At 52.0% G+C, this 26815-nt stretch overlaps 1 protein-coding gene and 1 long non-coding RNA gene across 4 annotated transcripts; one reads left to right on the top strand and one right to left on the bottom strand.

The window, feature by feature from the left end:
- Nucleotides 1–1108: 1108 nt before the first annotated feature.
- On the top strand, nucleotides 1109–26531 carry TEF (TEF transcription factor, PAR bZIP family member). Of its 3 annotated transcripts, none has more exons than XM_072843784.1 (4): nucleotides 1109–1395; nucleotides 15665–15982; nucleotides 21570–21790; nucleotides 22953–26531. In XM_072843784.1, the coding sequence occupies exons 1-4, from the start codon at nucleotides 1287–1289 to the stop codon at nucleotides 23166–23168; spliced, it is 864 nt and encodes a 287-aa protein (XP_072699885.1). In that variant the 5' UTR covers nucleotides 1109–1286; the 3' UTR covers nucleotides 23169–26531. The 3 variants fall into 3 exon arrangements, with proteins under 3 accessions (XP_072699885.1, XP_072699884.1, XP_072699883.1); XM_072843783.1 differs by lacking the exon at nucleotides 1109–1395 and adding an exon at nucleotides 10986–11239; XM_072843782.1 differs by lacking the exon at nucleotides 1109–1395 and adding an exon at nucleotides 11470–11747.
- LOC140642766 (uncharacterized) lies at nucleotides 13683–16108 on the bottom strand. Its single transcript, XR_012039165.1, has 2 exons — nucleotides 15607–16108; nucleotides 13683–13833 (listed from the first exon to the last, which is right to left on the bottom strand). It is a non-coding gene; the product is annotated as an uncharacterized lncRNA (long non-coding RNA).
- Nucleotides 26532–26815: the final 284 nt, after the last annotated feature.

The raw sequence follows: 26815 nt of genomic DNA, 5'->3' as shown, positions 1-26815 counted from the left end.
GAGGGGTTCCTGGAGAATTTCTGCTTCTGTACAAAATAGAGTTTGGGAAAGCGGTGAAGAACTGCCTAGAAATCATCTACGGTGCAGGGGAACCAAATGCTTCTTGCATCCAATTGGGAGTGTCAGAGACATGGAATGGGCGTCGAAAAGAACTTCAGAGGTCACAACACTGAAGAGTCTGGGAACTGAGATCCAGATTAGCAGTGCAAGCTTGTCCAAATCCCACATCAGTGTGCGGCAGAATCAAAAGCCCGACCCCCCTACATCCCCTACCTCGCCTGCCGAGTCTGATGTTGGTCTTTGGTGGAGGGGGACATACGGAACCTTGGCTTTGACCACACGCTCAAGTGGCCTGGGGACCACAGAGGCCAAAGTCCTGCTGAGAGGGCCAGGAAGCAAACAGCCAGTTGCCACCAAGGTCTCCAGGATGGGCTGGGAGGCAGGACATCACCCAAGACAAGTCTGAGCCGCTCCCTTTCAGTGGTGCTGCTCTGTGGGCCCACCCAGGGCTTGTCTGCAGGGCACCTGCCTCTTCCCCTCCCCGGAAGACCACAGGAATCCCAGGCTGCAGGTTTTCACATGTCTTTTAGGAGAGCAGGCGTCGGGCTCTGCAGATGGCGCAAAGCCCCAGTTAGCCACGCCACACGCAAACCTGTGTGCCTTGCAGGATGCACGGGCGTCAGACTGTGCCAACAACCTCTCGAGGCTCCCAAGCTTGCAGGTGAAGGCGTGATCCCCCTTCCTTGTGCCTGTCCGTGCCAACTCAGAGTACGACCTTCGTGCTGTGCTGCCCGGAGCGCCAGGGTCTCCGGTCCCGGGCCACACTGATTTCCATGGCCGGCCCTGCCCTCTGCGGCACTTGGCCACCAGGGCCCCTCGGCCGAGCGCGCCTGGGTGTGCGGCGCACGCTGGCTGTGGGCGGGGAGCCATCTCCCTGTCTCACCTGGCAGGCCTGGTTATGGCTCCCAGCCTGGGGGAGAACTTCCCTTTGCAAAGTTAGATAACAGGCTGGGCTCTGTCAGAGGATTGGCGCGGTGGCTCCACGTGCTGTTGCTGGCGCAGGGCCAGGCCCGCCCTGCCAGGCAGCGGGAAGGGAAGGCCTGGCTGCAGCCAGAGCTGGCGGGCGGGCGGCCGAGCCGGGGGTGGACGGGTGGGCCGGGGCCCCTACTGCCCATTGGCTGCCTCGGGCTCCCGCCCCGCCCGCCTCCAGAGCCTGCGGCTCCCGGGCCAGCTCCTGCCTCTCTAGCTGCTTCTGAACTCCCCAAGCAAGCACCTCCCGCCGGGCCATGTCCATGTCGAGCTGTGACCGGATTGGAGTGGCCCCTGCCATGGACATGCCTGAGGTCCTCAAGTCCCTGCTGGAGCACTCTCTGCCTTGGCCAGAAAAGAGGACAGGTAGGAACGGAGGTGGCCTGGGTTGGCTGGCCGCCCCTGTGCCCGAGGGGTGGGGGCAGTCGCAGGCACGGTGGCGGGACGGGCAGCTCCCCGCTCGAGGTCTGCCCTGGGCCCCCTTCTTGGGCAGGAGGAGGGCTGGGTGCAGAGAGGGAGAGAGTGGGGAGCCCCCACTGCAGCTCAGGGGCTGCCTCCTGGGCCTGTGGGCTCCGGGAGCCCTGGCCAGCGTGCGGCCACTGACAGGTGCTGTGCTCACGTGGGGCATGGGCAGGACCCGCGCACTGTGCTGGGAGAAGCACTGAACGCCGCCGACTGTGTGTTAAGTTCCCTCCCTCTGTGTGTGTGGGGTGGCGGCAGCTGGCGGAGGCTGTAGATCTGGGCAGTGTCCGGTGTCTGGAGAAAAGGCTTTCCTCCATTCGCCTGCTTCGGCTCCCGCTCGCTGGAGGGCTGAACCCCTGCATGGCATGGAAGCTGTTATGTAACAGGACCACAGGCTCGCAGCCCCGGTTCCTAGGATACACGGGCAAACACGGGGCCCGGGAGCCAGCAGAGGAGGGCGTGGACAGAGGGGCAGCGCCAGCAGCCGGCACCAGGTGCCTCCTGAGCCTGCCTGCAGAAACAAGCCCATGGCTAGATTTGGGGGCCAGCCTGCTCAGAGTACTCCCTCCTGATAAACGTTTCTCCAAATCTCTTCTGTGCTCAGATGTCAGGGGCTCACACCCAGGTCCTCGCTGCTCAGAATCCACATGCGCCTTTAAAGGAGCCCCCCGGTCTCCTGCTGCTGGAGCAGACTTAGGACCCCCAGCTGCCCCCTTGGGGGACCCCTCTCTGCTCATCCAGCTGTGCTGACACCTGATCTGTCTTGTCACCAGAGCCCTGGGTGTCCCCGCAGGACTTCCTTCCAAAGGACTCTTAGCCACTCCCAAACTCTGAAGCCTGGGGACAGACACCACAGGCCCTGCCCTCACCCTCTGGGGAGTGAGGAGACCCTTCCCCGAGGGAGGAAGGTGGCTCCCCAAGCTCAGGGCAGGGTCCCCGTGGGCTCTCCCACAGAGCTCTGGGCGCAGGCCCCTCAGACCACGCACCCTGTGGCTTGAATCCTGGGGCAGTCGGGGCCACCCTCAGAGGCAGGCGTCCTAGGAGGAGTTCCTATGCCCGTGTAGCCTCAGGCCCCGGCTGCTAACCCAGAGGAGCCCGTCTCTTCAGGAAACTCTCAACTAAGCCTGGCAGAGAAGCCACAGCTGACTTTCTTGCCATCTCTGAAGGGCTGTGTGGGTGGGTGAAGCTAGAAGTCTTTCCAAGAGCTAGAGGTAGAGGCGCCCGGGGAAGATAGGGTGTCTCAGGATGGCCCAGTGTGTGCACAGGGAGCAGCTGGGTGGCCAGCAGCTCTGCAGGGACACCCCTCAGCTGGACAGAAAAGGGTTATTGGGGCGACTCAGGGCACTGCTCCTTGGACTAGGATCACAGAGCCTTTGAAATGTGGCAGCAACTGCTGGCCACTGGCTCCCAGCTGGCCCCTGGTCCCCACAACTGCTGGGCAGTCCCCATTGCTTCCTATGGGTGGGCAAAATTGGGGTTCAGCACTGAGGGGACTTGCCCAGGTTCTCAGGCAGAGCTTTTCCAAGAGTTGGCGAGTTCAGACTGAAATTCAGTTTGTCTGGTATGGCTAGGTCGGTCCAAGGGTCATGAACGAGAGTCTCATGCCACCTCTTATCGATTTCCCATGTGGCATCTCACTGGGGGTCAGAAGCATGAGGCCCCACGGGGCTGATGGATACCAATGAGCAGATGAGGGGATGAAGGTTGAAGAGCTAACAGTGTTAGTGCACCCCACAAAGACCTCATTCATTATGGCTTCCAAACCACGGTCACCATTCTCCAAAGCTCCCAGATTCCCCATATCTTTTTTTTTTTTTTTAAAGACTTTATTTTTAAGTAATCTCAACACTCAGCGTGGGGCTCAAACTCACAACCCCGAGGTCAAAAGTCTCATGCTCCACTTGCTGAGCCAGCCAGGCGACCCTCTCCATAGTTTTAATGAAAATAAACATATCTACCTGAAAACCAATATATCTTGGTAAAAAGACCACACATCCCATACAGAACTAGAATTTCCAGCAGTCATGTAGCAAGCACTTTACAAGTTCTCTCTCCCTGTTTCCCCCGACCCTGGCATCTGACTTCAATGGGAGGAAGACAAGAGAAACATCCAGCTGCCCCAGAAAGCAGGCCTACCCCCAGGATTGCTCACCCTTTGTTTTGGTGTGAAAGGGGTAGTTTCTCCATGGGGGCCTGAGGCCTATTTACAAGCTCTCCACTTTCTCCAGCCCAGTGACTGCTTCCACACACCTTTGGGTCACGTGCAGAGCATATCTTGGGTTCAGCATGAGGGAATTATAGACGCAACCCGTGCCGAGTGTGAGAAATCCCAGGTGCGCTCTCACAAGACCCTGCTCCCCTGCAGCCTCTCACTCCATGTTCTAGTTCGGAGATGCTTCCTCAGATACAATCTTGGGGCTTCTCTCCCTCTTGCTGCCCCTGGGCCTCCCCCACCAGGCTGTGCAGACCTCCACTTCTTTCCTGTCCCTAGTCAAGCACTTTGTCTAGCAGAGCTGACCAGCCTTGAGCCCCCCTGGCTTCAGGTCACCATGGCTGCCTGGTGGCCCCTCACTGTGGCCACCAGTTTGACTGACTTTCCTGAGGGCAGACAAATTCATATCCAGCAAAAGAGTGGCTCTGTACCCTGAGTCCTGACTCAGTTTCTCTCTGTCTCTGGTCCCTGATCCCTAGAGGGATCAGGATGTTTCTTGTTTCCATGCCTGCTCTTTCTCTGGAGGATCCTCTTCCAAGAGGGGATTCTGTTCCAAGTCGCACATTCTCTCTCTCACTTCCTTCTCCAGCCTCTGGAAAGACCCTGCTTCTCTCAACCACACTGTTAGATCTTTACATCCTATCCTTCCCTCAACCCATGGGGCCTCAGCCGTGCTCAGAGGCTAGTCCCTCCTTTTCCTGCCAGCTTTGGTCTCTCAGGCATCCAGGGAGCTGTGTGGCATGAACACTCCCCATCCCCCCACCCACCCCCACCTCAGAGGTTTAACAAGACCCTTACTTTGAGCTGGGCAGTCAGGGTACCTGCCTCCGGGAGCTTCTGACTAGAATCCCTTGTGGGTCACCCAACAGGGAATCCTTGACAGGCCCCCCACCGTCGATCTGTACAAGGTACAAAGAATACCTGCTTCACAGGTATTCATGCCAAGATTAGATGAATTCTCCTATGGAGAAGCCTTTGCACACTGTGAAGTGCTACACTGTTTTCTTTTTTTTTTTTTTTTTTTTTAAGATTTTATTTATTTATTCATGATAGACAGACAGAGAGAGAGAGAGGCAGAGACACAGGCAGAGGGAGAAGCAGGCTCCAGGCAGGAGCCTGATGTGGGACTCGATCCCAAGTCTCCAGCATCACGCCCTGGGCCAGAGGCAGGCACCAAACCACTGAGCCACTCAGGGATCCCCTGAGCCATTCAGGGATCCCTGCTACACTGTTTTCCTGTGAGAGACAGCAGCTGGGCCTGGCATGATGCTCCTTCCACCAACATCACATTTGTAATCTGACCCTCCATTCCCCTCTTTTGACTCTCCTTCCCGAGGATATTCTCCTTGAAAGAACTGGATCTTGCAAGTTTGTGGGAGCATACACAGGGTTGTCTCCTTGGAAATGGGTGCTGAGGCTCCTGGGGCATGGTGCCATTGTCTGCACCCACCGGTACCAGCTGTGCTGGCCAGAGCAAGGGCCGAGTAATAGGCGGGATCCCAGTGGGACGTGCTAGGGCAGAGGCAGGGGTGCACGGAGAGAGCCTGGGTGTCCTCCTCTGGGAGGACTGTGTTGAGTGGGCCAAGAAGTAGACTCAGTGCACCCTGGGCTGTTCTGAGCTTGGCCTCAGGAAAAGTCCATGTGGTTGCCTCCACACCCAGCCTGGTGGAACCAGAGAGAAACTGAGAAATTGTGGAGTTTGCTTTTAGGGAAAAGGAGGAGGCGGTGGTGGGGTGGGGGTCTTCTATATACTGGGTACATTAGCTCCTTGAATCCTACCACCTCTAAATGGTAAGGAAATGCACTTAGAGGAATCAGCTACCCTCAGGCCAGTGTGTGGACTAGCCTCTCTTCTTTGCTCCCACATTAGGGACTCAAGCTTTCTTTTCTATTTGTTCCCCACCATCACCAATCACAGAGAAATGTGATAAATTCATTCTTACCGAGTGCCAGAAACTGGCAGTTGAGTCTAAGAGTGCCCCTTGCAGATGGTTTCGCACCTTTAGGAGCCTGACCCAAGGTGACACTGCCCAAGGAATGAATCCTGATTCTAAGAACCAGTTTCCTGAATGTGAGCTTTTACGTCACCACTTGTGGAATGGCTTTGCAAGGGAGGTAGGATCATCCATTCTACGATGAGGAGATGGATGCTTGGTAAAGGGAAGGCCACAGACTTATCAAGGATCCCAACCCAGCTCGGCCTGCTCCGGGCTCATCCTTTCCCACAGGATTCCCACAGGATCTCCTCAGTCATCTAATCGCTTATTGAGCGTTTGCTATGCTTGTGGCATGGGTTTGGGGGTGGGTGAATGACACAAACACTCCCCCCCAACACACACCTGTGTTTGCATTCCAGTGGGGAGAGACAGACAATCAGCAAAGAGGAGGGTCAGGGCCAGCCTCTCAGAGGGGGTGACATGGGAGCAGAGGTCCAGAGAGGGAGGAAGAATGAGCAACACCTAGAACTTTCAGGCTGAGGGAATAGCACCTGCAAAGGCCCTTTTCTGGGTCAGAAAAAACACCTGTTTGAGGAATAAAGGGCCACTGTGGCTGCAGAAAGTGAGCAAGGGGGACAAGAGGTAGAGGGGGGAGGTGGAGAGACCTGAAGAGGGGAGAACTTGCAGGGCCCTGGAGATCATAAAGAAGCCTGGAGCTGTCATAACCCTGCCTGAGAGTCCCTGCCCACCCCCACTGTTCTTGGGGAAGTGGCAGGTGGGGAGGAATGAGGTATTCCCAGGACAACCCAAAATGCAATTAGGCTGAGTTAACTTCCACCAAGCGCTTGCTGGGTGCCAAGTGCTGTTCTCAGGGGCGTGCCTGAAGGGTTTGCTTTTGACATTCAGGCACAGAGAGGTTAAGTAACTTGTCCAAGGTCACACAGTTAGCAAGCAAAGTAGGAATTAAACCCAGATGGTCTGACTCCAGAGCCCACACCCTACGGCTGCACCATCAGCACAGCTTTCACTGGAGAAACCATGGTTGTCGGTGGCTGTTGAGACGTGGCAGAGGCTGGAGGTGATGGCTTCTCTGGAAATGGCACTCTCGGGCAGCGCTCCATCTGTAACCCGAACCCTGGGGGTGGACAAGAGGCAAGCCAAACAGGAAACTCGTATTGAAGAGATGGGCAAGAGTTAGTGAAGAGCCTCCACCCACCACTTCTCCCCTAGAGCACACTGAGACCAAGGTACAAACCACAGCCCAGAACTATGCAGCCACAGGTATGTGGGTTGTTGGCCAGCCTTGTGCTAGGGGACTTGCCATCGAAGATGGCTCATGTTTGCTATTCCACGTTCGACTGTGAATCAACACAATGACTGTTATTTAATGTCAATAATGTTCCAAATGTATAGGACTTGGCTCTGAAAGATTTTGTCAACCTTCCTAGCAGCACTGCCAACAAAGCGAGCCAACAAATATTTACTGAGTTACTACCCTGAACCAAGTTTTGTGCTCTCCTGCATTGGGGACTGGCAAAGCACACAGACGACTGGGCTTTGTTGGAGCTCCGTGGAAGCCTTCTCATTGTCCTGCTCTTACACACACCATGCTCAGTAAGTCGGAAGACTGGAAGTGGTACTGTTCTACTAGATGCTCAACATTGGCCAAATGGATCGCTGTGGCCAAAGGCTCCCTTGCTGGAGTTTTAGCTCCTCTGAAACTCAAGTTTAAATAATAATACTCTGAATTGGCATAATGGCTTAACAAAAGGCACTTGTTCTGCATATGCTCAAGTAAGTTGGGTTGGGTTTTTTTTAGTACTTTTTTTTTTTCCTAAGTAGGCTCCACTCCCAGTGTGGAGCGTAATGAGGGACTTGAACTCATCACCCTGAGATGAAGATCTGAGCTGAAATCAAGAGTCTGACCCTTAACCAACCGAGCCACTCAGGCACCCCTTAATTACCTTTTTTTTTTCCCCCTTAATTACCTTTTTAACTTGGGTTGGTTAGCAGGTTCCCGAAACACTAAAGAGAATTTAAAGCCAGTCTAGCTCTGGAAAACAGACATTTCACATCCATATCTCTGCTGTAGCTTTGACTCTGGAACCCAGCCTCCCAAAATAATTCTACTCCTGACCTGACACAACCTGAATGAAGGGGAAGGGTGGAGGCCCACCCACTCCATGCCACATACTGTTCTGGCAGGCGCTTGAGATCGCTTCTCATGCTTCTCATCCTCACAACTGCTCTGTGAGGTATGCATATCTACCCTGGTTTCTGAGAGACAAATAGGAGGCTGAGGAGAAGTCACAGGCCCAAGGCCATGTGGCCAGTCAGCAGCTGAGAGGAGATCCAACCCATGCCTGCCCCCAAGCCCACAAATTCACCCCTGGACCACACTTCTCTCAAAAATCACTGCATTGAAACCCTGTCACTAAAGGACACTGAGATCCCACTTCATACCTTTAAAGTCTTTTTTTTTTTTAATTGTGTTTATTTATGCATGAGAGACACAAAGAGAGGCAGAGACATAGGCCGAGGGAGAAGCAGGCTCCCTGTGGGGAGCCTGATACAGGATTGATTTAATCCCAGAATCCCGGGATCATGATTTGAGCCAAAGGCAGATACTTAACCACTGAGCCACCCAGGCGTCCCAATACCTTAAAGTCTTAACTGTGTAATGACATGTCCTTTTTATGGAGCTTTTTTCTTCACAGGGCTCACACACCCTATGGAAATCAGCTAATTCTCACAACATCTATTCCTCCACCACGAGAAGGGGTGAGGCCACGCTGTTATTCCCACTTTACCGATTGACAGGAGACAGGCTAGCCAGAGGTGCTATGGCTCCCCCCTCTCAGCTAGAGAAGGAAGCCCAGAATGGAATGGCTCTCGCCCCACCTCCAGAGTGGTGCTATTGAACGCTGCCAGTCCACAACGTAGCTAACCTCCTAGCTTGCAAGCAAGCACGAGAGAGAACATGTTTATAATGTTCCCACAGTGTTTGTGACACACCATTTACCCTGTGGTTATCCAGGAGAAAAAAAAAAAAAAAACCAATACACACACATGGGGAGTGTCAGGACATGAAAAGAGAATGAAATCAAAACTGAGTTTTAAAGTTCCAACCTGTGTTGCTTGCCTGTTAGGTTAGTTGCTCCAGGCTGAGTGGTAAGTAGAGCTGGCATTATGCCTTTTGGATAACTGTAGCTTACAAAGATATCTGAATCTTTACTCCTTACTACATCCACCCTTGTTATAAACAAATGTTACAACTTTCCATTGTTAAATGACAAATCCTCCTCTAATACCTTGAAAATTGTTTTATTTTTTTACCCCTTCAATAATGTCATGGTAGCCATGAAAATAAGACATTTAACTAACGCAGCAAGTCTCTCCACCGCCAAACCAGCCTTTTTTTTTTTTTTTAAGATTTTATTTATTTATTCATGAGAGACACAGAGAGAGAGAGGCAGAGACAAAGGCAGAGAGAGAAGCAGGATCCATGCAGGGAGCCCAATGTGGGACTCGATCCTGGGACTCCAGGATCATGCCCTGGGCCGAAGGCAGGCGCTCAAGCACTGAGCCCCCAGACATCCCCAAAACTCCCTGCTGAGCAGGGAGTGTGATGTGGGGACTTCATCCTAGGACTCAATCCCAAGACCCTGAGATCATGACCTGAGCCCAAGGCAGATGCTTAACCTACTGAGCCACCTGGGCACCCCTAAGATTTTATTTTTAAGTATTCTCTACATCCAGTGTGGTGCTGGAACTCACAACCTTGAGATCAAGAGTCCCATGCTCTACCAAGTGAGCCATCCAGGAGTCCCCCTAAGATATTTTTGTTTAACCACATACGTAACTCCCACCAACAAGGCCACAACGCAACAAATCTGTGCACAGCTTAGTGTTTCTACTAAACAGAGAATCAGCATACACCGAGCAGTGGGTTTGTAGCCATGTTTAGTAAAATTATGAAGACTACCATTTGTTGCACATTTACAATTCTGCAGTGCATTGGCTTCTGGAAGCCCCACAAGGTAGACCCTGCCCTACCTCCATTTGATATACCAGTAAAGGAGGCCTGGAGATGTGAAGCCATTGGCTGGAGACACGAACCAGAAGGTGACCAAAGTGTCACGTGTGTGGCAATTGAGAACTCGAATTTGGAGCCAGATGCCATGACCCTGGCCCAACCATTCCCCCAGAATCCCTTCAAAACTCTTGCTTCCCAGGTTTGCTCAGGGGCCCCACTTCTTTTTCCTCTTCAACTTCCAGCAAAATCCTGATTGCATCAGCTGGCCAGCTTTCAGCTAGGCGGGTGTTGGCGTCCGGAACCTATTCTGTGCACCAAGGCCTGTACTCTGCCGCTCCCCAGCCTGGCTACTGGAAGCCCCAGGCTCATTGGTGAGAAACCGGATCAACAGGCCAAGCCCCCCACCCCTTCCCCCGCCCCCAGGGGAGTTTAGAGGCCGGCAGAGGCCAGCACAGCTTGGGTGCAAAGCAGAGTGTAATTTGTGCTCTAATGAGGGACAAAGTTCTGGGCGCTCTCCCGTCTCCACGGTACCCACTCACATTTTACACTTCGACTGTCTCCTGAGGAATTCTCAGGGACTATTCGTGTTTTAAGAGGAGGTTCTCCCGCAAAGGGTGTAATCGGTACCCTGCGAAAAGAAATTGTGTTTTGTTTCGCTTTTCTCTAGGAAAAGGAAGGGAAAGTCCTAGTGAGGTACAGGACTTGCAGAGCTGTTTAGGATTTTACAGAGGAGCCCAACCCCTTAATTTTATGGATGAGGAAGCAGGCGCTAGTGAAGCCACTGGACTTTCCCAAGGTCACAAGCTAGTGAAGGGGAGGACGAAGCGTGGCCCTGGCCCCGGCGCAAGGCAGCCCCTCTCTGGCCACCCGCGGGCCTCAAGAGCGCGCCCTCCACGCTAGTGTTTATCTGGCCGCCACACCCGCACAGCACCCGGATCCGTGGGGAACCTGACACCCCCCCCCCGGCCCCCCTGCCCCGCAGCCGCGGCCAGGCCAGCCAGCCCTACGGGCAGGGCAGGTCGCCGTCTGCGGCCCTGGCCTCAGCCAACCTCTGGGTCGTGGAGGAGGAGGGGCGCGCGCCAGGTTTTCGCGTTCCCGTCCCACGACCCTGGGCAGAGTCCCCGGAACAGAAAGGCCCGCCCCGCCCCTCCCCTCCCCTCCCCTCCCCTCCCCTCCGCAGCCCCGCACGTGCTACGCCTCGTGCACCGCCCCGGACCCCGCCCCCGCCCTCCATTGGCTGCACCGCGCCTTCCGCCTCTTCCCCCTCCCCCCGCTACTAGACTCGGCTGCGGCTCCACGTGACCCACGGGGGGCCGGACGCGCGGCCCGAGCCGGCCACTTGATAGGCTCCCCCGGCCGGCCCGGCCTCGCCCAGCCCAGCTCCCTTCAGTGGCGCGTCAGGAGGTGGCGAGATTGCGATGAGAGGGAAGGGGGAACGGCTGCGGTGGTCTGGGAGGAGGGCGGGGGTTGTGAAGAGGGAGGCGAAGGTGCAACCACGGGTTGAGGATAAGGGGCTGCGGCCGAAGAGGCCCCATGACACCGATTCCAGCCGGCGCCAATCAGGTGACACAGAGGCGGATGGGGCGGGGCCTCCGGCGTCGCTCCTCACCTGGCCCCACACGTGCCGCGCTAACCCCGGCGGCCGGACCAATCACGGCCCGGAAGGCTGCGCCTGCCCTCCTCGCAGGATGGGCCAATCCGAAGCCGCGATCCGGGGACGCTGGCCTGGCCTCATGAATAATTAATATGCCAGCGCCTGTCCGCAGGCGGGGTAGGGATGGAGGGAGGTGGGGGTGCTGCTGGGCGCTTGCGCAGTAGCTGCCCGTGTCGGCAGCTGCTGCGGGTCGCACGGCTCCGGCCCATCTCGGGGGGCGGGCGGGGGAGGCGAGGCGCGCGAGCAGAGCGCGGGGCACGATGTCGGACGCGGGCGGCGGAAAGAAGCCGCCTGTGGAGCCGCAGGCGGGGCCGGGCCCCGGGCCGGGGCGCGCAGCTGGGGAGAGGGGCCTGCCGGGCTCCTTCCCGCTGGTCCTGAAGAAGCTGATGGAGAACCCCCCGCGGGAGGCGCGCCTCGGTGAGGGGAGGGGGTCCGCGCGCGCCCGGGGGCGGGGTTTCTGCAGGGGCGGGGCCTTGCGAGGGCGGGGCCGGGGAGGTCGGAGGTCAGGGTGTAGCCGTCCTGCGGAGGGCCGCGGAGGGCGAGGCGAGGGCGTTGGGAAGAGAAGGTCGGGGTGGCTAGCGAGAGGCTAGGTCAGATGGAGGTTGGCGGGGAAGGGGCAGGAGGGAGAGGTGGGGTGGGGGTCGCGGTGAGGAGGTTCATTGGGGCCGCCTCAGGGCGCGCGCGACGTGTAGGGGTTACTGAGGAGGCTGATGGGGGTCGTAGCAGCCTCTTAGCGGGCGCTCCAGGGCGCCTTCCCTGGGGATGCCTGCAGCAGGATCACTGGGGATGCTAGTTTAAAATGCTGGTTCCTGGGCCCCACCCTTCGCCCACCCAGTCTGCGGCTGCTGGGACAGGAACCTGCATTTGAAGGAGCACCCCACCTCTGTGATTCCAAAGTCCACCAAAGTTTGAGAAGCGCTGACATACGGTGGTGGATTGTCTTTGTATATGGACTTCCCTGCTCCTGGGAGGAGGACCCTTCTTCATCCCTGCATGTGCGTATCCCCAGCTACTAGGTACACCGGGGAGATTTTCCGCTGCTGAGGTGGGGGAGGGGTGTCAGGAGAAGGGATGCCAGGTGCCCTCCCAGGGGGAGGTTGGGGCGAGGCAGGTAGGGGGATGAGAGTCAGAACGAGGCCACTGTGGCCCTTCACCTGGTTTGTTGGGGCTGACCCTAGACTTTGGGGCCACTGTGGCAGGGCTGGGCTGCTGCTTGCTTCCTAGGCCACAAAGGACCCTGGAGCCTGTGTGGAAAGCAGGTTTGGCCTGTTTTTTGGCCTTTGAGAACCGGAGGTTCAGGGCACAGGAGGAGTGCTACCTATTGTGAAGTTTGAGCTGCATTGAAGTATGTTTTCAGTCTGAGATCTTTGAATTTCTGAGAACCATCAGTGTGGCTCAAGGATTTGGAAAGGAATAAGCCTTCTGTAAATTACCTGTCTTGAGGAATTAATTTTCTTTTTAAAAAATGCTGTTTCTCCTTTTTTTCTGAGTGTGTGCTGAGGTTCCCATCTCTGTGGCTGTCACTATTGGGTTATAAATAGCTTCAGCACATCAGGTAAGGCCAGGCTCTCCCCTTCTGCTTTGGAACCTCATGTGCACAGACCCTTTTCTTTGTTTGGAAGGTAGTGCTTTGTTCCAGATGATGGGGATGAGAGGAGCTACTGGGACAGGTGTGCACATCTCTCAGGTTCTTATTCAAGATTACTAAGTAGCCACCATCTATAACAATAATTCTACCTTGTATTCACACAGTGCTTACAAAGCACTTTGACATAATCGTATGTAGTCTTCCATAGCAGTCCTATAAGATATTACTCCCATTCCCCAGATGAGGAAAGCTGAGGCTCAGAAGGTGAGGGTGCTTCCTCAAGGTCACATAACTAGGTCTTACAGCTCTCAGCCTGGTCTGGTGCTTTTTACACTATCACTGGCAACCACTGATGTGCATCCCTGTGACCTAAGTAATGGGCCTAGACCTTTATCATCTCGTATAATTAAAACTCTGACTATAATTTATAAAAATATATATATATATAAAAACACTGATTAAAATATTCTTGGGGTGCCTGGCTGGCTCAGTAGAATGTGCAACTCTTGATCTTGGGATCTTGAGTCCAAGCCCCACATTGGGCATAGAGGTTACTTAAAAATAAATTTAGGGGCGCCAGGGTGGTGCAGTTGACTCTTCGTTTCAGCTGAGGTCATGATCTCAGGGTTCTGAGATTGAGCCCTGCATTGGGCTCAGCGCACGGAGTGGAGTCTGCTTGAGATTCTCTCTCCCTCTCCCTCTGTCTGCCCCTCCCACTCATGCTTTCTTTCTCTATGAAATAAATAAATCTTTAAAAAGAAAAATTTTTTAAGAAATATGTTTTTAATTGCTTATGCCAAGTAAAGCCTGGAACTTATTGGTATGTGTCCTTCAGTATGGCTGTTTTTCTGTCTCTTCCCTTTTCCTGCCTCCTTTGATTCCCATGATCCGATCCAACATAGGGCACAGTCGTTTCTGAACAGAATGTAGAGTCAGATCTCAGAGGAGTAGAACAAGGAGGCCACCTGGCCCTCCCAGCCCACCCAAGCTTGGTACAGAAGGCAGTTGCAACAACTCAGGTTAGAAGGCATGAACAAATTCTGTTTGTCAAAACCTCCACCTTTTTAACACACTGGGTGTGTTCATTTTTATTGGACCAACAGGCTGCTTTTCTGACTGACTGTGGTCTAGGAGTACACGCATGACTGGTTTATTTCTGACATAATCATATTTGATTTGTCTTTTTCACTTCAGAATCCAGAGTTCAAAGTTGTCTCCCTCAATTTGAAGGCCCATTATGAACTTGTCATGATTTTATCTCCCACTTCCCTGATTAGCCTCCCTTTGATTCCCTTCTAACCTTGTCACATTTCTTTCATCTTTTTTCCCCTTAATTTGCCCGTTCTTGGGTATCTATGTGCATAGCTTTTGGGCTGAGACAATTAGGTGGGATCCAGTCTCCACTAATTGATTAGTTTTGCTTTGAATGGGAACAAGCTTTGGGCGGGGGGGGGGACGGGGGGGGGGGGGCAGGAGGAAACAAGCTTTTCTACTTCAGCTCCAGCCCTGTCCTTCTTTCCAGAAAACCTGCCGTCAGTCTTCCCTGCTTATTCAGAGATAGAAGGCTCTTGAAATGCTTGTTCTGAAATAGGTTCTGAAAAGACAGCTCCAAGCCCTCTATCCAATAAACCAAAAGGGAGTCAGTTTGGAAACCCAGCATTTTTCATTCAGTATGCACATTTTCCTTCAGCTTGCTCCCATAGTGGTCTTTCAGATGTAGAAATGAATTAGATGTAGTCCCTGCCCTCAGTGAGCTCACAGTAATAGCGAATGCCTGCTGTGTGCCAGGAACCCTACAGGACATGTTCAGATGCTATCTCTAGGGGTGCCCGGCTGGCTGAGTCAATGGAGCATACAACTCTTGATCTTGGGGTTATAAGTTCGAGCCCCACGTTGGATGTAGAGATTACTTGAAGATAAAAATGTTGTTTAAAGGGGATCCCCAAAAAAAAACACAAAAAAATAAAAAAATAAAAAAATAAAGGGGATCCCTGGGTGGCTCAGCGGTTTAGCGCCTGCCTTTGGCCCAGGGCGCTATCCTGGAGTCCCAAGATTGAGTCCCACGAGGCTCCCGGCATGGAGCCTGCTTCTCCCTCCTTCTGTGTCTCTGCCTCTTTCTCTCTCTATGTCTATCATGAATAAATAAATAAATCTTTAAAAAAATGTTTTTTAAGAAAATGTTATCTCTAGTCTTCACCAAAGAGGTTGCTTTGTTCTCATGTACAGTGAAGGACACTGAGGCTGGGAGAGATTAAAATCACACATAGCAAGTGGGTGCCACAGCTGAGATTCAAGCCCTAGGCTGGGTTGCTGTGGAGAAGCTTCGCTGGAGGGAACAGGACAGAAGAACACAAAAGTTCTTGGCCTGAGGAATCCTAAAATATCCTTTCCTAAAATATTACTAAGATAGCAGAAACTCCATTTCCTCCCTGCAGCCTCTCTCCTGCAGATGCCAATCCCACAGCCTATTCTGAATTAATCCTGGGACCACATCAGGCCCTAGAACTTGTGGAGAACATTCTGGGAAGCCCAGGCATGGGTGAGGCCACGCTGCCACCGCTGAAGGAGACCAGTGGGCCTGGGACAAACAACAGGTTTTAATTGGAGAGCAGAGCAGGCTCTTGAAATTGCTGGGACGGGTCAAGGCTCAGATGGAAAAGAGTCAGGCCTGAGAGGCCCACTGCTTACCTCCTGAGGTTGAATTACCCTCTGGTGTGGTGTCTCATCACAGATTTTGTGTCTGCAGATAAAGAAAAAGGGAAGGAGAAGCTGGAGGAAGACGAGGCTGCGGCAGCCAGCACCATGGCAGTCTCAGCGTCCCTCATGCCGCCCATCTGGGACAAGACCATCCCTTATGATGGCGAGTCTTTCCACCTGGAGTACATGGACCTGGATGAGTTCCTGCTGGAGAATGGCATCCCCGCCAGCCCCACCCACCTGGCCCAGAACCTGCTGCTGCCTGTGGCCGAGCTGGAAGGGAAGGAGTCAGCCAGCTCTTCCACGGCATCTCCTCCATCCTCCTCCACTGCCGTCTTTCAGGCCTCTGAAACCGCGTCCAGCACAGGTGGGTGCCTGGCCACCTGGCCCATCCAGAGGGCCCTCACACACCCAGTGAGGTCTTTCTCTCAGAGGTCCTGGTGGGCCTGCAGCATGGAGAAATCCTTGGCTCCTCACCCTTGAGCACAGTCCCCTGAGGCTGGAGACAAAAATAGCAGCCACATCAGCGCAGTCTGGGCCTTTCTGTAGGTTGGTGTGCTGCACATGGCTGGGACAGTGGAGTGAACCCTTCCAGTCTGAGGCTTTACAGGATGGAAATCCCAGGCTGCTTTTCCTCAGCACACTGCCCTTTGCGTCTGCATGCACTTTGCCACAGCTTATTGGGAAGCTCAGGCAGTAGTAACAATAATAATAATAATACCAGGTAACATCTGTTTAGAACCTACTGCATGCCAGGCATTAATACATAATCCTGACAAAAACCTTGTAACATTGATACTCTCATACCTGTTTTATACCTGAGGAAATTAGAAGTAACTTGCCCAAGGTCACACAACTGCTAGGTGGTGGAGGCAGCACTTGAAGTCAGGATGCCTGACTCCAAAGCCAGATACTCCTTAGGCACTGCCCTGAGCAAGGCATTCTTGCTGCCAGGACCATCATCATCTTCAGGACACTTCCTTTATCCTCTTGTTCTTTTTCTGTTCTACCTCTTGAGGTAGGTGGGTGGGTGGGTCGGTCGGTTGGTTGGTTGGTTGGTTTTCATGCTGCTTGGACATGAACCCTTCAGAGGAGGCATGGCTGCTGTCTCAGAGAGCCCTACAAAGTTTTTTGCAGGCTCAGTTACAGGCATACAAGCTGATGGCTCCCATGAAGGATCCCAGGAGTTGGTGTGGAACCCAGGGGACCCACACCCAAGGAATTCTCATGCTCTATTTTTATTTTATTTTCTTACTTTTTATTACAGAAACATTTTCAAATACAAAAATGAGAGACTAGTATATGAACTTTCATGTAACTATCACTCACCTTCCATAATTCTTAATTCATAATCAGTCTTGTTTTCCATAACTTCTTCCATTCTCTCACCTGGTTATTTAAAATCAAATTCTAGATACTATATCATTTCATCTGTACGTATTTTTTTTAAAGATTTTATTTATTTATTCATGAGAGATACACAGAAAGAGAGAGAGAGAAAGAGACAGAGGCAGAGACACAGGCAGAGGGAGAAGCAGGCTCCATGCAGGGAGCCTGATGTGGGACTCCATCCCAGGTCTCCAGGATCACACCCTGGGCTGAAGGCAGCGCTAAACCACTGAGCCACCAGGGCTGCCCCCTCATCTGTACGTATTTTAATATGTCTGTAAGATTTAAAGGTTCTTCCAAAAAACATAACAAAAATACCGATTTTACATAAAAAGTTGACAGTATATCCATCAGCATTCCAATTCCCAAAAAGTTGTCTCAGAAATGTTACTGTTTAGAGGGACACCTGGGGAGCTCAATCGGATAAATGTCTGACTCTTGATTTTGGCTCAGGTCATAATCTCAGGGTCATGAGATCAAGCCCCACGTTGGGCTCCTTGCTCATCAAGGAGTCTGCTTGAGATTCTCTCTCTGAAAAAAAAATAAAAATAAAAATAAAATAAATAAATAAATAAGATTCTCTCTCTGCTCCTCTCCTGTACACACATGCACACACATGCACATGTGCTCAATCTCTCTCTCTCAAATAAATCTTTAAAAAAAAGTTACTCTTTTACTGTTTGTTTGAATCAGGATCCAAACAAGATCCACAGATTTCATTTAGTTTTGTCTCTTAAATCCTTTGTTATCTATAAGGTCTCTTCTTTTTTTTTTTTTTTCCAATTTATTTGTTGAAGAAACTGGATCATTGGTCTGTAGAGTTTTGCAAATGCTAGATTTTTCTGACTGTAGCCCTATAGTACCATTTAACATGTTCCTCTGCCCCTTGTTTTTCTCTTGTAAACTGATGAGATATAGAGGCTTCCGCTGATTCCAGGTGAATTCTTGTTTGAAGGCAGTTCATTTTTTTGGTTTTTTTTTTTTTAAGATTTTTTATTTATTCATGAGAGAGAGGCAGAGACACAGGCAGAGGGAGAAACAGGCTCCATGCAGGAAGTGCAATGTGGGAGTTGATCCCAGGTTTCCAGGATCAGGCCCTGGGCTGAAGGCGGCGCTAAACCACTGAGCCACCCGGGCTGCCCGAAGGCAGTTCATTTTTGTGCCCATTAGATTGTCCTAGAAGGCTGGGCCCATGTATGGGTAGGGGGCAGAGCTGGAAATGAGTCTTCATTTTATACCTTAGGCAGTCTCAGTGGCATTTTCCTTTGAGTTGTTGTTATTGTTTTAAGATTTATTTTAGAGAGAGAGTGAGGAGGGGAGGGGCAGAGGGAAAGGGAAAGAGGGACTACCATGCAGACTCTGAGCTGAGCACAGAACCTGACATGGGCTCCATCCCAGGACCCTGAGATCATGACCTGAGCTGAAACCAAGAGTCAGAAGTTCAGCCAACTGAGTCAGTCACCCATCTGCCCCAATTTTGTTTCTAAGTAAGCCTTCTTAATAAAGTATGGCATACAGAAGTGCCCATATCACAACTCGATGAATCTTCACAAAGTGAACCCACCCATGTAACTACCACATAAATCAGGATATAGAACACAGTTGGTATCCCAGAAATGCTTTGTGACGCCAATTCAGTCATTACCACCCAGAGGCCATCACTATCGTTATTTCCATCACCAAAGATGCTTGGCATTACATATTAATTATATATGTATGTGTATTATGTATGATGTTTGTTTTTGCCTATTGTAATTATGTTTAAGGTCTGACATTTATCAGTACCTATAGCTAGCTTTTTTTTTTTTTAATTTTTTTTTTAATTTTTATTTATTTATGATAGTCACAGAGAGAGAGAGAGAGAGGCAGAACACAGGCAGAGGGAGAAGCAGGCTCCATGCACCGGGAGCCTGACGTGGGATTCGATCCCGGGTCTCCAGGATCGCGCCCTGGGCCAAAGGCAGGCGCTAAACCACTGCGCCACCCAGGGATCCCTATAGCTAGCTTTATAATATACATATAAATTATAGGGGCATATGAATCACTTTACACTGACAAAATATATTTAAAAAATATACTTATGGGGCAGCCCAGGTAGCTCAGTGGTTTAGCGCTGCCTTCAGCCCGGGGCCTGATCCTGGAGACCTGGGATCAAGTCCCATATCAGGCTCCTTGTGTGGAGCCTGCTTCTCCCTCTGCCTGTGTTTCTGCCTCTCTCTCTTTCTCTGTGTCTCGAATGAATGAATGAATGAATGAATGAATAGGAAATATCATGTTTAGTAGGAAAAAAACAACACTTATAAAAAAACAAAAAACAAAAACAGGGCAGCCCTGGTGGTCCAGCGGTGTAGCGCCACCTTCGGCCCAGGGTGTGATCCTGGAGACCCGGGATCGAGTCCCACGTTGGGCTCCCTGCATGGAGCCTGCTTCTCCCTCTGCCTGTGTCTCTGCATCTCTCTCTCTCTCTCTGTGTCTCTCATGAATAAATAAATCTTAAAAACAAAAAACAAACATACTTATGGAATACTCCTCTGGCAGAAATAAAACCACAATACAGGTAAAGTAAGTTTTATATTGAAGAATTATACACATGGTAGAAATGAAAGTAAAATTCCGTCTCTTAATTTTTCAGTTTCTCCTGTTAAAAGACATAAGTAGTATGTATGGTCTGTCCAGCTTCTTTTCCTCAAATTTGTGAGGAAATTTATAACGTGCCTGTAGCAGGTTGTTCATTTTCATTGCTTGAGTGATTCCATTATATGATCGATCATACCACGTTTGTCCATTCTATGGTTTATGGGCATTTGAGGCATTTCTAGTTTTGGGTTATGCACAGCACTGCCATGATCGTTTATGTGCATGTCTTTTGGTAAATACGTCTGTGTGTTTCCATGGGGCTGGGTCATCAGACACGTATGCCTTCAGCCTTTGTAGTTTCCACCACATAGTGTACAAAGTGGTTGCAGCCATATCTGCTCCTCCCTGCAAAGTGTGGGAGTCCTAGTTGTCAGGCTTTGGCATCCTGGCTGTTTGTCTTGCGGGTGTAGGGTTTGGCATCTGCAGTACTCCCACAGTTACCACATTGGTCCCTGGTCATTCACTCTCCTGATGTCCAGCCCTTTTTGTAATTAACCCCCTCTCATAGGATCCACTGAGTTTATGCACACGATCCGGAGAAAACCTACCATGTCACACTTCCACTCAGAACCCTCCAGTGGCTTCTCCCATCTCAGGGCAAAAGTCCAAATCACTGGGACTATTGACATTTTGACCAGATAATTTTTTTTGTTGGGGTAGAGGGAGGGACTGTCCTGTGCGTTAGAGGATGTTTAACAGTATTCTTGGCTTCTACCTACTAGATGTCAGAGGAACATGCCCCTTTTCCTTGTGTGGCCATGTGTCTCCTGTGGGACAGAATCATCCCCTGTTGAAAACCACTGCTTTCTGGGGATTAAAAGCCCTGTATTTTATGTTCTGGAGCTGTCCTGTTACTCTTTTCTCCCATCCTTTCACTTCAGCTACATCGGCTGCATTTCTGTTTCTTGAATACACCACTGCTTGCCTGTGTACATCCTGGTGCACTTGCTGTTCACTCTTTTTGAAATGTTCTCCTCCCAAATAGCCACATGGCATCCAACACTTTTATAGATATTTTTAATTTATCTTGTGTAATGTCAGCCTTCCCCCGCTAGAATAACATTCCATGAAGGCTAGGATTTTTACTTGTTTTGTGCGCTGCTTTGTCTTTGCAAAGACAGTACCTGGCATGTGGTAGATATTTAGTAAATATCTGTTGACTTAAGAGTTTGTGTACTCCTATCAGTAGCATTGAATGAGTAGGCCAAAGGTATGATGGTGTTTTTTTTTTTTATAACTTCTCTCTAATAATGCACAACCTTTGCATTCTGAAAGTGCCTCTAATCCAATGTCCACTATAAAGTGGCAGCCGGAAGGGGTAGAAAAGAACAAGGATTCAGAGTCAAGCAGACCCAGACTCAAATTGTACTTTAGTCACTTACCATCTGTGTGACCCTGGGAAAACCAGGCTATTTCTCTGAGCCTCAGTTTCTTCATCTATAAAATAAGGTTAACACCTGTCTGCCTTTCAGAGTTGTCCTAAGACTGAATGAACGCTGTGACCAATAATGTCTTGAGGGACTCAAAAATGGAAGCCATTTCATTCAGTCTGGGTCCCTAGCGCATAATAGTTCATAGAGGAATTCAGCTGTTTCTCATTATTTGAGAACTTGAAACCACAGGAAGTTAGGGGGCATAATGATTTAATGTTTTGCTTAACATTTCTGGGGGGAAGGAGACAATCGGAAAATCCTGTCTTTTTCAAGGGCCTCTGTTTCCTTTTGAGCATTTTGTTCCTAATGGACAGAATTCGTGTTGTTGAAGTGAATCACTTATGCCAGCTTTGGGGCTAAGGCTGTTGCAGTTTTTCTTCCCTCCAAGTGGCAATGGCTGATGCAACCTTGAGGTTGAAGCAGGTGTCCAGGTGTGAGACGTGTCTTTGCTGTCCAGTGAGCTGCTTTGGGACCATCTGCCTCTGTGTCTTTCAGAATCCTCCCTGGAAAAGGAGAGGGAGACACCGAGTCCCATTGACCCCAACTGTGTGGAGGTAGATGTGAACTTCAATCCTGACCCTGCTGACCTGGTCCTCTCCAGTGTCCCTGGTGGGGAGCTCTTCAACCCTCGGAAGCACAAGTTTGCAGAGGAGGACCTGAAGCCCCAGCCCATGATCAAAAAGGCCAAGAAGGTCTTTGTCCCCGATGAGCAGAAGGTAACCTGCTATGTGTTATAAATAAAGGTACAGCATCGGTTCAAGAGCCAAGGGGTTGTGCTTCCTCCCATTTAATTTCATGTGGAGGACCCTGTCTCCTTGGGGACACCATTTAGAAAGGCATGAGTTCAGCGTGTGGAGCCATATCCTGCAGCAGTTGGTAGAAAGAAAGAGAGAGTCAGGTAACATTTGGCCCCAGTGCGACTCCCTGTAGCTTCTTTCTTTTCTTCCCGGCCACCACTGTGTTGATGTTCCCACTTCCTGGCTTTGGCCCAGCCTTCGGGCCAGAGCTCACTAGGCCACGGGAACTGGCGTTGAACAAGCCCTTGCTTTGAAGGACAAAAGATAGTTGTATGTTGCCATCCCCAGGGAGGAGAAGGCAGCTTTCAAGCTGATGCTCTTGTAGGAACTCAGAGAGTGGGAGGGAGAAGAGGATTTTACAAAAATCTTTCCATCCTTTCTTATAAAAAAATTCAAAAGGAACATATTTCATCCAAGCTTTGGAATCTGGCAGGCCTGGGTTCAAACTCCACTTTGCCACCAAGAGCTTACGAGGCCTCAGATTTCTCATCTGTAACATGGAAATAACTACACCTGTCTCTCCAGAGGCTTCTGAGCCTTCAGTAGCAATGACAGTGAAAATGGTAGACGTTTGTGTGGTCTGTACCATGTGCCAGGTGCTGCCTATAGGCCCCTCATACATTGTAACTTGTTTAACCCTCAGACAGCTCCGTGACAGAGTCACTGTTATTATCCCGCATCGTAAAGATGAGAGGCTAAGAGACTCACACAGTTCCAGCCAAGATTTAAACCCAGGGAACTGGATGCAGGATGCCGGCCCTTAGCCACAACCAAAATGTCGAAGTGAGGCAAGGCGATAGTGCTTTATGTTGAAGTAGCCCAGAACCAGTGACCATGAGTCCCCTTCCCTCCACCACATATACTGCCCAAGGGCTTTGCTTCTTCCACATGCCCGGGTAAAGATTAGGGCCCTTCAGTGTCCTTGGCACATGTGGCTCCTTCCCTGGGGTCCAAGCTTTTGGCTGGCTGCACCAGATGGAGTTTTAAGAGGAATCTGGGGTGCAGAATGCTGGCAGGAAGGGAAGGGTTGGGTTCCCTCATGGGGAACAAGGAGAAACCCACAAAGGACACTTCTCCACAGGATGAAAAGTACTGGACGAGACGCAAGAAGAACAATGTAGCGGCCAAACGGTCCCGGGATGCCCGGCGCCTGAAGGAGAACCAGATCACCATCAGGGCAGCCTTCCTGGAGAAGGAGAACACGGCTCTGCGGACGGAGGTGGCTGAGCTGCGCAAGGAGGTGGGCAAGTGTAAGACCATCGTGTCCAAGTATGAGACCAAGTACGGGCCCTTGTAACCCGTGTCCCCCGCTTGGGCAGCGCTGCCTGCACCTCAGACCTCTGCCTGGGGGCTCCCTGAAACCCCACACACGCGTGGAGACTTATGACTCGTCATGGTCGAACGGTGGCACACCTGCTCCAGGAGCGTTCACGTTCAAGCTTCATTATCACATGGCCAGCGCACGTGGCGACTTCTCTGGGGGGCCAGCCTCCTCACCCGTGGGGATGCGAGAGAATCTACGTAGACGGGTGAATCAGCCTTAGTTTCTATTCTTGGATGTCCCAGTTGAATCGGAAGGGGACCTCTGGGGTACAGATCTCCTTTCACCAGGGGCTCAGGCTTCCCTGACTCTCCCTCAGTCTCCGGCCTGGGCCATTGAGCCTGTCTCCACAGAATGAATCGTGATCCTTGTCGCCCAACGTCTTCTCAGGTAGCGGGGCGCATTTCCAGGTGGGGTGCGTCAGTCACCCACCTCACCCTCCCCAGAAAGTCTTTGAGAGAAACATCCGTTCCCATCTCCCTCAGAGGTAGAAAGACAAAGCAGCTCCTCCGCAGTATCCCCCCAGGGCCGGGCCACGGGAGCAGGGTCTCCACTCGGCCTGGGATGGGGTGTGGGTCTGGGGCCCACAGCAGAAGCGCACCAGGCTGTTCTTAGCTCCCACACCCCTTTTCTCCTGTGGTTCTGAGGCCTGGAAGCCAGGGATGAGGCCCTGGCGGTGGGCTCTCTCCATTTTTCATCTGCTTTGGAGGAGGGACTCCCAGGCGGCTGGTCTCCCGAGTCTTGACCACAGTGCAGAGGGAGGCCTTTTCATCTCTTCTCCAGGCCACTCATGGAGGCCACCTGAGACTTATTTGTCCCACCACACTGGGCCTTGGAGCCTGCTGTTTCTTTTCACCGAGTGACCACGCTCAGATCTTGGATTTAAAAGGAACCCCCCCCTCTCGCCTAGGAAGCTTAACTTCCTGGAGCCAGGATGCACCTTCCGCATGGTGTTTAGAAAACCGGCCTCCACGACCCCGTACATTGTGGGCGGAGAGCTGGGGCATGTTTCCCAAGAAGTTCCCCTTTTTTCTTGCTCTGCTCTCCAATGTGGGCCAGGCCAGAGCCCACTTTCCCTAAAAGCAGAAGAGGGCTTCCCAGTTCTTATTTCAGGATCCCTCCCCTGTGTGAGCTGCCAGGAGTGTCAGTCTGCGGGACTTGGTAAGGGGTCGCAGGGCTCACAGCTCAGCTCTTGGGCCATCCACTCGGGCAAGGGGCCCCTTGGTCTGTTTCCCAGGAGGCACCGGCCACCCACACAAGCTGGCTGTGGTATGATGTGGAGGGAAGAGGTCTTCGCAGCTGTGGCTCCTCTATCTCACAGCTGTTCCTTTCTCGTGTCAGCGGACTCAGTCATCCTTTTGCTGTACCTGGAAGATTCATTGAGGAAAGCCGTGGGACCCTCTGCTCACTGTGGTCAGCCAGGGCACCTGGAGATGGGTGTATTTATTTGCTCAGGGCGGGTAGCCTGTGGTAAAGAGGGGTCAGAGGTGACAGGCGCACTTTGTCGGGCTTACCACTGGCTTTATTTAAAGTGGTGGCTCCAAGTTCTGTGCCCTGACCCTTTAAGACTTTTCATAACAGATGTTAAGACCGGGGGACACCATGCACCGGCCATGGGCCACTCCCCAGGGGAATGCCACGGCCCTCCAGGGACCTGCACACCTGCCCTTCCAGGGTACTTGACAAGGGTCCCTGAGGCCAAGGGAGGCCACCCCCTCCCTCCTGATTTTGACTTTGTGGTTCTATAAAACCCATATTCACTCTCACTCTATTGTAACCACAACAGGGCCGTTGCATCCGGCATGTCTGTGTCCTGCCCCGGGCAGCTTGCCTACCCGGACACACTCTCTCTGGTCTGGCTACCCACCAAGAGGGCAGTTTTCATTTTGTAATTGGTAGAAGAGCCTCCAGCTTAAAAGCTCTTCCTTTTCTTTGGTCAGAAAGTATATGGTTTGTGTTGTGTTTTGTTTTGTTTTAAGGATGGACATCTGCTCTCTGGTTAGTGTCCATGTCCCCCTTGAGCGGTGGAATGATGGCCTGATGTCTTTCCTCTGTCTCACCTTCTGCCTGCCCAGTGCCCTCCTTTTCCTCCCTGCCAGGCAGTGGCTGTCTGGTTCCTTCCCAAAGTGCTTACTTGGAAAGAGAGTAGCTGCCGGCCTCTTTCAGAAGAGCTCCTTTGAGTCAGGAGCCTGGCGGGGATAGGAAGGAGTGGTCCACGGAAGTGGACATTTGGGGGAAGAGGACCGCTCAGAGAAAGCGTGTCTCCTTCCCAGGCCTAAGAATCGGGTGCTTGGAGCAGGAGAGGGCTGCTCCCTGCTCAGTATCCGTCAGGAATTGGGAGTCTCCTTGACTCCCTCCTTGGGGCTGACAGCCAAAGAGTGAGGCTCCTGTGCTCAGACCTTTGACATCGTCTACGGAGCGCTGGAGGCTAGGGAAGCCAGCAGAGGTGGCTTTCTGTGGGTTTGTGATTGCTTGGGAGGCGCATGCCTTCCTGAGCTCCCCGTCTTCAGCTCCACGGTAGCCTCGTTGCAACCTCAGAATAGACAAATCATGAATGAGCTAGAATGTTGGAAGAATATACATATAATAAATGTATATCTAGATATAGAAATATATATATTTAGAGAGAGCTTTCATGATGGCTAGCACCTCGTGGAGGACCTGGGTAACTCTTACCCGTGGCCAAAGGAAGGGGGCTGTCTGTCCGGGCCCTGAGGTTGGGGAGGGCATTGGGCACTAACCCTTGACTGGGTAAGCATCGCCCTGCTGCGGGGGGCTAATATGGTCCTCCAGCCGGAGGCAGGGTGGCAGGCCTGGGAACCAGCAGAGGAGGGCCCGTTTGTGCCGGGCAGCGCTCCGTCCGTGACCCTGGGAGCTCTGCTCCCGGTAACACAAAGGGCAAAGAGCCCCTGGTTTTCGTGGCAAAGCCCCACCCCAGAGCTCCTTTAACATCTGTTCATTAAGTGCAATAAATTTTTCTAGAAAATGGCAAAGATGACTTCCAGGTGGATATTGCTCTCTTACGGTGTTGGGGATGCCAGAACACCACTTGGTTTTATTTTTCTAAGTGCATGTGATAGAGTGTGTGGGGCTCTGCGTCCTCCCCTGGGAGCCGGCATTCCAGCGGGCCCCTCTCCCCTTTACCCTTGTTGGGGGAAAGAGGCAAGGAGAGGCCCCTCCTTCCCCGCCGGAGAGGGCAGAGGCAGACTGTAGCCCATTGGCCTTATGTGCGTGTGTGCGTGCGAATGTGTCGCTGCTGGTGGGCTGGAGTGATGTGGCCGGGAGGGAAGTCGGGGATGTGTCCTTTTCAAGACAAGATTAAATATTTTGAGATGAGAATCGTGGGACTGTCTTTTCTGTCCTCCTCCCCTGTCCGTGTGTGTTGTGGCCTAGGAGCCCGAGGGACATCACAGGCACCCCTGCGCCACCGGCTGCGTACCCTCGGCCAAGTCACCTAACTTCTCTGTGCCCTCGTTTCCTCTTCCGTCCCCTGAGAGTGACCTGCCTGCTCACCGCACCGTGTGTTGAGGAAAAACAGATAGCAGAGCAGAAGCTGTAGGGACGAGGAAAAGTGCGGTACAGATGCTAGAAAGACGGGGAATGGCTCAGGAGAAGAGTTCCCA

Source organism: Canis lupus, chromosome 11, assembly GCF_048164855.1.
Source record: "Canis lupus baileyi chromosome 11, mCanLup2.hap1, whole genome shotgun sequence".
In the NCBI taxonomy this organism is placed as follows: Eukaryota; Metazoa; Chordata; class Mammalia; order Carnivora; family Canidae; genus Canis; species Canis lupus.
This window is presented reverse-complemented; position numbering and strand designations above follow the sequence as displayed.

Excerpts from the sequence above, each read along its gene's own strand:
- TEF (XM_072843782.1), top strand. The coding sequence starts at position 11,591 with ATGTCGGACGCGGGCGGCGGAAAGAAGCCGCCTGTGGAGCCGCAGGCG. Across the intron at positions 11,748-15,664 it reads CCCGCGGGAGGCGCGCCTCG|ATAAAGAAAAAGGGAAGGAG; the intron begins GTGAGGGGAGGG and ends TTGTGTCTGCAG. Across the intron at positions 21,791-22,952 it reads TTGTCCCCGATGAGCAGAAG|GATGAAAAGTACTGGACGAG; the intron begins GTAACCTGCTAT and ends ACTTCTCCACAG.